The 12,067-nt window shown below is 36.7% G+C and overlaps 1 protein-coding gene across 9 annotated transcripts in view; it reads right to left on the bottom strand.

Moving 5' to 3' along the window:
• The window catches only part of TAB2 (TGF-beta activated kinase 1 (MAP3K7) binding protein 2), a 96,759-nt gene that overhangs the window by 42,350 nt on the left and 42,342 nt on the right, over positions 1-12,067 (bottom strand). For 5 of the 9 annotated variants that reach the window (XM_035296931.3, XM_035296933.3, XM_008995222.6 and 2 more), the window contains one exon: positions 3,248-3,438. The exons of 1 other annotated variant lie outside the window; for it this stretch is intronic. In XM_035296931.3, the coding sequence (XP_035152822.1) occupies positions 3,248-3,349 (102 nt within the window). In that variant the 5' untranslated portion in view covers positions 3,350-3,438. Of the gene's footprint in view, positions 1-3,247; positions 3,439-5,490; positions 5,634-6,494; positions 6,593-12,067 lie in introns of all 9 variants that reach the window. 3 more of the 9 variants (XM_078370282.1, XM_078370283.1, XM_078370281.1) reach the window with 2 other exon arrangements.

The following is a 12,067-nucleotide window of genomic DNA, read 5'->3' as shown; positions in this document are numbered from 1 at the left end:
ACACAGAAGGAAAAGATATGAATAGTTCCAAAAAGAGGGAACTGTGCAACAGATAAGAAGAGAACAAGAGAGGATAGAAACTTCTGTTCTCTTTCTGAGAAGCAACATGTTTAAAAAGAACATGTACACAGCGTTGGTAGCATGTCATGATCCTTCACTAATTTTAAAAAGTTCTGAACCGGTCGCGTGCAGTGGCTCACACCTGTAATCCTAGCACTTTGGGAGGCTGAGGCAGGCGGATCACCTGAGGTCAGGAGTTCGAGGTAAGCCTGGCCAACACGGTAAATCCTGTCTCTACAAAAAATACAAAAATTAGCCAGGCATGGTGGTGGGTGCATGTAGTCCCAGCTACTCAGGAGGCTGAGGCAGGGGAATCGCTTGAACCCGGGAGGCGGAGGTTGCAGTGAGCCGAGATCATGCCACTGCACTCCAGCCTGGTGACAGAGCAAGACTTCATATCAAAAAAAAAAAAAAAAAAAAGGAAAATTTCTGAACCAGTATACTATAGGAAGGATCTGTCAAGAGAAAGAACAGAAACCCACTCAGTTGGGAAATGAAGAGCAGCCCCAAAAGAGATGCTGTCATTCAGTGGTAGCTTAATTTGTCTTTTCAGTTTAAAACTATTTCTCTAAATTTGGGAAAACTTGCACCCTAGTTGTAACCACAGAGGAAGAAGCCCCTCTTGTTCCTCTCTTGTCAGATTTCTTGTTATATCAGCTAAAAAGTATATTACCTGGATACCCTAATTTATTATCTACTAAGTTTTGAAAAGTGTGGTCTGTTTCATGCAAGCAAAACATTTCATTTTAGTTAACATCAGGTGCTGGGAAGCATGCTAAGTAGAGTTTGCTTTTGTAAAGCCAGATGAACATAGTGAAGGTGATATTACTAGATGCCCAAAAGAAATGCAAAACCATCAATTTTTAATTTTTGGGCAAAGCTGAACACATGCTTAATTATTTTATTTTTAAATAGGTAATTTACAGACACAGATCAAAACAATAAAAAGATACTTAAGTCTGAGTCCTAATTCTGTCCCATCTGGTCTGTTCCCTCTTGCCTACTATGGATAACCATCTTTTATTAATTTTGTTTTTAATTCTTCCAATATTTCTTTGTGCAAATAGGGACAAATACATGGATATGTAGATATTTATTTGCCTTGCTCTGTCTATATACTCTGCTCTGCCTCTTGTTTTTCTTAACACATACTGGAGATTATACTGTAAGAGTACATTAGAGCTCTTTATTATTATTATTTTGTAAATATTTTGAAGTAATTCTATGAAAGGCTCTGTTTTTCTCCCAGTTAAGGTATTTCAAAATCTCTATACCTGTGTCATATGTAGGGAAGTGTTCTGGACAGTTCTTTTAATAGGAAATCTACAGAATTTTATCAAAGAACTTACATCATCTTCCCGTTAGTTTTTTAATAACCCACTAAACAGCATAGCTTTATTTTAGCACTATATTTTCTTTTATTTGAAAAGTCAGGGAGAAGTACTTGGATTCTAGGGGGAGACTTTTCCCCCCACTATCTCTGCTCCTTTCCCACACTTTCTTTTAACTTCTGACTCCATCCTTATTACATTTTTTTAATTCTCTCATTTCTTCTTTCACATTCTATAGTAACAAATGTAAACTACTGTTTCATTTACCAAATATTTATTATGGGCCTTTTGCTGTTATTGTTCCTTTTAGTATAGGCTTTTATTGAATACTCATTATGAATCAGGTATCCTATTGGTTGTTTTACCTACATTGTCAAATTTAATTCTCTGTGAAGCCTTTTTTATTTCCACTGTACAGTTAAGGAAATGAAAGTCAGAAAATGAGTCAGGTAAGTTGATTAAATTACTGCTAATAACTGTCAAAACTTGAACTCAGTCTGGTTTTTCACCAGAAGATAGGCTCTTAACCATTATACTATAAGAAAAGGCACTACTGGTGGAAGAATTCCATGCAGCTCAGGATGACTAGAGCATAGGGTATGAAGGGGAAGGACTGGACAAAAGATCAGTGTGTAGAAGCAGCCAGGATTCTAGATCACAGATCTTGTATGCCCTCGTCAAGCTATATGAGCTTCATTCAGAAGGGTATAGGGAGCAATCAGCAGGTTTTAAATGTGTGAACAGCTCTGCACTACGGCAGAAGAGGACAGATAGGAGAGACCAAAACTGGGTTAAGTTAAAGGCAGGTAGACCAACTGAAAGGTGACAAAGGGGATAAGAGGGTGAACAAAATGTAGTCATTTTATAGATTTGATAAAGATTTCATACTTTAAAAATCACTTGTCCAGAGTAAATATGCTTGACTGAGCCCCAGATACTTTTTTTTTTTTTGAGATAGGGTTTTGCTCTATTGCTCAGGCTGGAGCACAGTGGCGCAATCCTGGCTCACTGCAACCTTTGCCTCCTGCGTTCAAGTGATTCTTGTGCTTCAGTCTTGGGAGTAGCTGGCCACCACGCCCAGCTAGTTTTGGTATTTTTAGTAGAGACAGGGTTTTGTCATGTTGGCCAGGCTGCTCTTGAATTCCTGGCCTCCCAAAGTACTGGGATTATAGGTGTGAGCCACAGCACGTGGCGCCAAATACCTTTTGATACAAAAATTTCCAGTTTAATAAAATAAGTGGGTACAACTATTACTTAATATTTGGAATTGTGAATTTGTAAAACTGTATGTACTAAGAACAATGTACAAATTAGAGGGTTAGTGATGGAAAACTTACAAATTAAATTAAAAATTATAAAAACAGATTTTTCCTCCCCTCTTTGGAATTGGGATCTTAGGCATTATCTAGTCAAACTCTTTCATTTTACAGATTAAAAAAGCCTAAAGCACAAAGAGGCCATATTCCATATCAGATATGCTCAGGATGCCCATTTAGGAATATAACCCAAGTTTCCTAACTCCTTAATCATTTTTCTCACTTTCATACTAAGATCTGAAATTAGCTCTCCTGGCAGAACAGGTGGGAGAAAAGTTAAGAAAGCTCTTATCTAGTAAATACAAATATAATCAATGCTTTACATTCATATCTCAGTTAACTCTCACATCTACTCTACAAGTATTATCCGTACTACAGATGGGTACAGAAAGCTCCACATGACTATCAGACGCCAAAGCCTATCTCTTTTCATCATAGTACACTAACGCCAACAAGAACATAACCTGTAAGGGTCTTCTTCCAATGTTTAAAGAAATACCAGGTTTGTATTAATAAATTCAGAAATCATTTAACACTGACCTGTAACATGCACCTGGATACAACAACTTCAGGTACTTCGGGGAATTTTTGTCGCAGGTCATGTAAAACCTGAAAATCAATTTGGTGGCTTCCTTGGGCCATTCGTATATTGCCAGATCAGGACTATTTGTACAGTAGGCAATTCTAGGCCTTAGTGGAAATAGTACTCATCTCTTCTGTCCAAGCATTTTCTGTGAAAGAAAGAAAAAAAATTTTAATGAGAACTGATTATAGAAGAAATATTGTTGTGGATTTAAAATTTCAGTACAAAAGAATATGTGCTTTAGCACTCAACATTACAAACTATAAAAATATTTAGACCTGAAATGCTTTCCATATAGTTATACTATTTTTTCAGTATAACCTCTGATGGTAAACTTTTATATTGTCTAATTCCTATGTTTTTATATGCTCCATAACGGCTGAGCCAAAAGGCATTCAAATAACAAACTACTGTCAAGGTTGTCTTCCCAGATTCTTTTAAAAAGGGAGAAGGAATAACATCACTGATATTTTTCTTAATGATTAGCCCGAGGTGAGTAATCTAAATTGGATGTTAATAAAATTTGGTTCTACAAATGACTCTGAATGTTTTGTCTAAAACTTAATGATTTAAAACCCAATACATTCAACATTTTGCTTTATCTTTCAGATATATTTAATCCTTATATTCACAATCAACTCATTCTCAGAAACTTAGTAGCATTTTATTCCCTCTGCTTCTGTTAAATCAGTATTTAAAAAATACTAGTATTTCCCTAGGGTTTTGATTTAATTGGCTGACGAGTGAGCAGCCTGGACATAGGAGTTTTATAAGATCCCCAGGTGATTCTAATGTGTGGTCAAAGTTGAAAACTATTTACCTTATTTTTATTGTTTCTAATGTAAACCATGTTTAATGTTGAAAAATGTTTTGGAGATATAAATAGGAAATAAGTACATTAACCTAAATAAAATATTAAGACATTTAAAATCATGCTATTTGAAAATACATTTCATTAGGACAAATTCCATAAGAAGGCAATCTCTTTAAAACTAATTTCTATTTGTGGTATTTCTCTTTTAACCTCGTTGATATAAGCCTAAAAAAATACAGGTCTACAAATTCCATAATGTAGGAATTGGGTCTCTTTTATTTATTATTGTGTATTTAGCACTTTATAAAAAGTCTTTGGCATAATAGTAGATATTCAAAACAGTTCTGAGTAGATGTAGTTGTAGAACTCCTGAGTGCTCAATTAAATGCTCACTTAGACATCACGTATAGTTATAATAAGTCTTTTGTTTTTTATTATCACTTGATTAAATTGTACTTAATTATTTTGTCTGTGTGGCTTTAGCTTACTTACATCTCATGAAGAAAATCACTGCCGAATCAAGTTATTTAATCAAATCAAGTTATCAAGCATTATAGATTTTCCAAAAGTATTTCTATGTAAACACATAATTTTAGCATTCAAAAGTAGTGATTCTATAAATGGGTTGCAGGAGAAAAAGTACTAGAAATTAGTAAATGATATTGTAAAATAATTTAAGTGGCGATAAACATGCTATAGAACTGCTCACCTTAAGGGAAGCCTCCCTTGACTCCTCTCTATCAGCTCATTTCTCCCCCTCCCCCCCAGTTTTGGGCTATAACTCCTGGAAAAGGTTGTTTATATGTAAATGTCTTCACTTTTTCCCTCCTAATCTCTTTTAAACCTACCCCAGTCGGGCTTTCATAGTTTTTCTCCACTGAATCTACATTTATCAAAGCCACTATACACTTACAGGTTATGAAACCCAATGGTGAATTTTCAGTCCTCAACTTACTAGATCTCTCTCTAGCTTAGGACCCATTCAACCACTACTCCCTCATTCTTTTTTTTTTTTTTTTTTTTTTTGAGATGGAGTTTCGCTCTTGTTACCCAGGCTGGAGTGCAATGGCGCTATCTCGGCTCACCGCAACCTCCGCCTCCTGGGTTCAGGCAATTCTCCTGCCTCAGCCTACTGAGTAGCTGGGATTACAGGCACGCGCCACCATGCCCAGCTGATTTTTTTTGTATTTTTAGTAGAAACAGGGTTTCACCATGTTGACCAGGATGGTCTTGATTTCTTGACCTCGTGATCCACCAGCCTCGGCCTCCCAAAGTGCTGGGATTACAGGCGTGAGCCACCGCGCCCGGCCCTACTCCCTCATTCTTTAAACAATTTCTTCATGCGGCTTCTGAGGTATATACACTTCTGGTTTTCCTTCTACTTACTGGCAGATTCTTCTCAGTTTACTTTGCTGGATCCTTTTCCTTTTCTGGACATCTGAATGTTGGTGGCTGGTAGAGTTCAGATCTATGGTTTCTTTTCAACTATATCTACATCCCCCTTCAAGGTAATTTCATTCGAATATTTGCTTTAAATAAAAGCAAATGATGCTTGGCAAATTATCATCTCCAACTCCAATCTCTTCCTAGAGACTAATATATCCAACTGGCTATATGACATCTCCTTTTGTATCTCACTCAATTCAAGCTCAGGCTGTCCGAAATCAAACTCTTAATTATCCCCCAACCAAATCAACCCTTTCCCAGTCTATTCCATGTCAGTAAATTGTACCATCATTCATCCAGTTGGTCTTTCTCTCATCTCACATCTAATCTATCATCAAGACTTCTTGGCTTATATACAAAAAGTATTCTGAATCTAACCAATTTTTCTCACCTGTTACTGCTCTTGCCCAAGCCACCATAATTCATCCAGACTACTACTGCAAAGGCCTCCTCAATTGGTCTCCTCCCCACCTTCCATTCTTTGCACCAACACACCACCCCTCCCCTTGTCCCCAGTCCTTTCTTTACTGAGCAGAGTGATCTTTGTGAAAAGTAAATCAGAGTCCTCACTTCCCCAGCTTAAAATGCAATGTAAGAAAGCCCCTGGCTATCTACCACCCCTCTAACTTCATCTTCTACCCTTCTTGTTCCCTCAATTCAAAATGGCACTCTGGTGATTTCTCCAAGAAGCCACTTTTATAATTAATTCCCTTAGGGCTTTTGGATTTACTGCTCCTTTACTATTGGAACAGTCTTCCCTTAGATCCACCCGAATGGCTCCCTTCTCTTATGTCACTAATAATGTTGATAAAATGCCACTTCTTCAGAGACAGTTTCCCTGACTAATCTCCTCCATCTAAAACAATGCTGTACCTCTTTCTCCATCTCCCACCATCGCATCCTCATACTGCTTTTTCTTCATACTTCATAGCATATATCAATACCTGAGATATATTATCTCTCCATCCCCAAAACATTAGCTCCACAGGATCAAGGGCACTGAAGTTCACTGCTGTATCTCCAGGCTCTACATTATTCCTGGCTGACAGAAGATGCAACATTTGTGGATATAATGATTATTTTATTATAAGGTTTCTTTATAGTTTCTTTCTATAAGGCGTCCAAAACATATTTCAAATAGTCTAGATTTGGGGAAAAAAATAATTTATACACAATTTGAGGGAAAGGCAAATAGTCTGATTGAGACACAATTTTATTAATTAAAGGAGGATGAATCATGAAAACAAATTCAACACATTATTAAAATATATACTGAAATCTCTCACCACACTTGCCTGCTTTTCTGATAAAGACTATTAAGTACACAAATGATAACATTCTTCACTTGTACAATTTTATTTTACGGGTTCTACTTCCTGTAATGACTGAGTAACTCCTACCAGACCAAATCTTTCCTGAATAACAACTATGAAGAGTAGAAATGCATTAAAAAAACTACCTGACAGCAGAAACAAATGGAAGAAGGAAACAAGAAGGGGTCAGCAATTGGAAGAAGCAAACAGCAAGGGTAACTCTCCATTTTTTTAAATGGCTTTTACTCAAACAGGCCCCAATTAGTTTGGGTAGCTAAAACTCATATAAAATACCTGCAGTCTTACTTGCTTGATGAACCAAAGGACAGATGATGGCATGATCACAACAGCTGAAAGCTTAGTGAGTAAATCAGAGAAAGGAGAGAACCACAGAAGGAAGCCCTAAATTCTGTGTATAAACTCTGTATGTATCTTTGATCTCCAAACTATACATATGTGTGACAGATTCCATTCAGGCTAAGGTTAAAATAACTGAACTGAGATTTCAGAGCTTATACTTTAAGTGTAGTCAAGTTACCTGGCTCAAAACAGCAACCAAACATCAATACTCATTAGAGGAATACAGAATGCAGAGTCTCTAAATGACATTCAGAATCTCCTAAATAAAATCCAAAACTGTTATACATAAACAGGAAAAATTGACCCATACTCAAGAGAAAAGGCAACCAATGGAGATCAAGCCCAAGATGAGCCAGCTGCTAGAATTAGCACATAAGTATTTTAAAGCAGCTATTTTAACTATGCTGAAGGATTTAAGTGCAAATATGCTTGGAACTCTCAGCAAAGAAATGGAAATATTTTATATATATAGAAAATAAATAAAAATTTAAGAACTAAAAATTAAAATATCTGTAAAAATTCACTGAGTAGATTTAACTATGGATGCGAAATGACAGAGTCAGTGAACTTGAAGACAAAGCAATAGAAATTATCCAATATGAAGGGCGGATAGAAAAATGACTGCGGGGAGGGAGAGAAATCGAACCTTAGGGACCTGTGGCAAGGTATCACAAGCTTTAATACACCTGTAATTGGAGATCCAGAAGGAAAGGGGAGGAAAGAATGAGGTAGAAAAAAGTATTAGAATAAATTGTGGCTAAACATTTTGTTAGTAAACTGTATACATTCACAGATTTAAAGTACCAGCAAATCCCAACAGAAAAAGCCAAAGACTACAATAGGCACAAGATAGCCAAACTGCTAAAAACCAAAAAGAAAATCTTGAAAACAACCAAAGAAACAGAATGACAATAATTCAAATGAATGCTGACTTTCATCAGGAACAATGTAGGCCAGAAGGTAATGAAATGACATAATGTAAGTACTGAAAGATGAAAAAACCAAGCTGTCAACCCACATACTATAGCCAGCAAAAGTAAACTTTACGAATGAAGGTAAGATAACCATTTGAAAATGTAGCCTTTGTGAAGCAATAGGTCATTTACACAGACAACCCAAACACATTACTGAAACAACTGGCATTTACTTAATTTCAAAATAAAAACCAAGAAATATCTTGTAAGCTTACTCTGTAAAATTATTTCTCATAATAAACAGACATATTTTCTATGTTAAAATGCAAAATATCTCCTCTCCTGAGAAACAGAATAAAGAAATCACACTTTATAAAATGTTTGGAGCAATAGTTATAAGGTTCAGCATCTAAACTTCCACCAGCTAAAATGATCTAGGAGGATTAATTCCTTAAGGATTCTAAATAGTAGCAGAGTATATACAGGACTACGAAACATAAGTAAACATATTAGAATGGTTTATAAAATGTGTTATATTATTTCCTTTCTTAAAGATTATGGAAACAATTTTTGATTTCTCAGTAACTATTACAGTGAAGAGTACTAAGCACTGGTTAATGGCTTACTCAGACTACAAGTTATGCTTTATATTCAGCAAGGTTTATCATGGTGGATGTTTCTAGGACTATAAGAGTATACAAAAGCTAACTGTTTAACACGAGACCACATCTCCAGATTAAAAAAACCAACAAACAAAAACAAAGAACGCAACTGAATATATAGGTCTGATGAAAATCTGAATATTTACAAGAAAACTAGGTAAGTGTTTAAAACAGGGACTATCATCTATTTATCTATCAACTGTACATTTAATGAGTGTATAGTACGCAGAGATACCATGCCGAAGACAGTGCAAGTATTAGAGTCAATGTCCTTGTCCTGCAGATCACAGAAATTGCTAGGTTAAAGGCATATAAATACAAGTTTACAATTTAGGTAACTATTTTAACTTGCCCATTATTTTATCTTCTGTCTACCTTCTTCTGCTCCTGGGTCTGCCATCTGTCATCTCTCTTGTGGCTACCAAAGACACTGTTTTCATCTTTCACATCATTCCAAAGTAGAGCATAGGAACATGGTACATTAGAAGAAATTGTAGAAAGCAAAGATCAAGAAAAATAGGTAGGGCCCAAATCATGAAGTGCCTCATAGGACATTAGAATTTGGGAAGCCACTGAAGGATTTAAAGCTCAGAGGTAGGAAAGGTGACATGATCAAGAAATCATGTGTATATAAAAAAATGGCTATTGTATGGAAAAAGGGCAAAAGAATATATGAGAAGACTAGTTAGAAAGCTACTGCTGTAGACCAGCCAGGAAAACGGTAATAGCTTGTACTGTGGATAGCAATGGAGACTAGGTAGAGAGAAGTGTAAAACCTTAAAGGGTATTTAGGAAGCAAAAATGTATAGAAATCCGATAACAGATTAGAAATTGGGGTAAAAGAGAAGGAGGTGTCAAGGTTGATTTCTGATTTGCTCAACTGGATTGTGGTCAGATATCCAATTAGGAAACAATGGGAAAAATCCAAGAATACAAACAAAGAGAAGGATTACTGGTTTGTTTCTGAAACTGTGGAATCTAGGATACCTTTAAAACATCCAAATAGAGATATCACGCAGGGAGTTGCAATATTTGGGTATAGAGCTCAAAGGACAGATCTGACCTGCAGATAAAAATGTGAGAGGCATCTTTAGTACTGGCGTTAATTAAAAACTAAGTGTGAACGAGATAATCCTTTCATATAATTTAAATATGTCATTAGTTATATTATAGATAAAACATTACATAGTAATTATTAAGTTTTTCAGAATGGTCAACATTCTTCCTATCCTCAAAAACTGAAGACTATGTTTAAAGATGGATTTTCAAGTATCTTAATGAATTTTTTTGTTTAGAAAATATTTTGATGTGGCATTATCCTGTAATGAAACTTTAAAAAATGCTTAAGAAAAAAAACATGTAAATAATTTAAAAAACTAGCAAGGGCTATGAAGCTCATCAAGGAAACTTCCCCTGCCTCATGCCTCTGCACCTTTGATTCCTACTCTATAGAGGTAACCATGGTCAAGACTGAGCTGTTTCGCCACATTCCTACCTATTGTTGGAGGTGGGGCCTGGTGGTGAATGAACCACAGGGGTAAATTTCTCATAAATGGTTTAGTGCCATTTACGAGAAAATAAAGATTTAGCTTTAGAACTCAGTACCTACCCTATATATACACCATACTTCTCCACTGCTATACTCTGCTGCCCAGTCACTTATTTTATAATTTTTGTTTAATCAATATTCAGCGTTCATATTACTTTTTTCCCCTATATATACTGTTAGCCTAGATACTTAGTCAATAATGACAGACTAAATCACCAAGGTCCCTTCCTGTAGTAGTATTTAGGGAAGAAAAGTATAATTTTAATTTAAAAAACTGTAGAATATTAATCATATGCGACCAAAGCTGGTATTCAACGAAGTCTGATAAAATAACAAAGCTCTTGAAATTCTAACACTAGGGAAAATGGGGAGAAATGGGAGGGAGGGATAAAGGAGAAATATTACTAGTCTACTTAAGTTGTAGATTATATTAGATGTATTATTTTCTAGAAAGCAAACTGCCCTGATACTAAAAACAAAACAAAAACCCAAAACAATGACTATAAAAATATGGCAAAGTCTGTCAAAGATTGAAGGTAACTGCTCTTGCCTAGTCTCCCCTTTCCCAGCACACCAAGCCAGACAGGACAGTTTTCTAAAACTTTCCAAAAAAAGGTAATTTTTATGTTGTTTAAATGGTTCCAGAGTCTAGAGAGATTTCAGTTTTCAATTTACTTTAAAAGGTTATAATATAGTTTTGGTACTATCCCCTCTAAATCCCACGCTGAAGTGTGATCTTGTGTTAGAGGTGCGGCCTGTGGTGAATGAATCATGGGGGTGGATTTCTCAGAAATGGTTTAGTGCCATCCCCTTGGCACTGTCCTCACAATAGTGAGTTATTGTGAGATATGGCTGCTCAAAAGTGTGTGGCACCTCCTGTCTCTTGCACTTGCTCTCTGTGATATTCAGGGTCCCCGCTTGCCTTCTGCCATGGTTGTAAGCTTCCTGAGGTCCCACCAGAAGCAGAGCAGATGATCAGCACTATGCTTCCTGTACAGCCTGCAGAGCCAGAGCTGATTAAACCTCTTTTCTTTCTGAATTACCTAATCTCAGGTATGTCTTTACAACAATGCAAGAATGGTCTCACACAGAGTACCGGTACTGGGAATGGGGCAACGCTATAAAGATAATTGAAAATGTGGAAGCAACCTGGGAACTGGGTAACAGGCAGAGGTTAGAAGAGTTTGCAGGACTCAGAAGACTGAAAGATGGGGGGAAATCTGAAAATTCTTAGAGACTGTTTAAATAGTTGTAATCAAAATCCTGATAGTGATAGGGGCAGGGAAGGCCAGGATGACAAAGTCTAAGATGGAAATGAAGAACTTATTAGGAACCAGAGCAGAGTCACCCTTGTTAAAGGTTGGAAGTTATATTTAAAGGGGAAGTAGAACTATAAAAGTCTGGAAAACGTGCAGCCTGGCCATGTGGCAGAGAAAGAAAAGGCTTTTTCAGGAGAGGAATTCAAGCAGGCTGTGGGGCAACCACTTGCTAGAGAGATTGGCATGACTAAAAAGGAGTCAAGTGCTAACAGCCAAGACAATGGGAAAAAGGCCTCGAGGGCATTTCAGAGATCTTTCCTCAGAGACCAGGAGGAAAGAATGGTTCTGGTGTCCATGCCCAGCCCTGCACAGCTCCAGCCCTGCACAGCTTGGGAGACTGCTCCCTGCATCCAGGCCACTCCAGCTCCAGGTGTGGCTCAAGGGACCAAGAACAACTTGG

Source organism: Callithrix jacchus, chromosome 4 (genome assembly GCF_049354715.1).
Source record: "Callithrix jacchus isolate 240 chromosome 4, calJac240_pri, whole genome shotgun sequence".
NCBI classification, from domain to species: domain Eukaryota; kingdom Metazoa; phylum Chordata; class Mammalia; order Primates; family Cebidae; genus Callithrix; species Callithrix jacchus.
The sequence above is the reverse complement of the archived record's forward strand: the minus strand, read 5'-3'. Positions and strand labels throughout refer to the sequence as shown.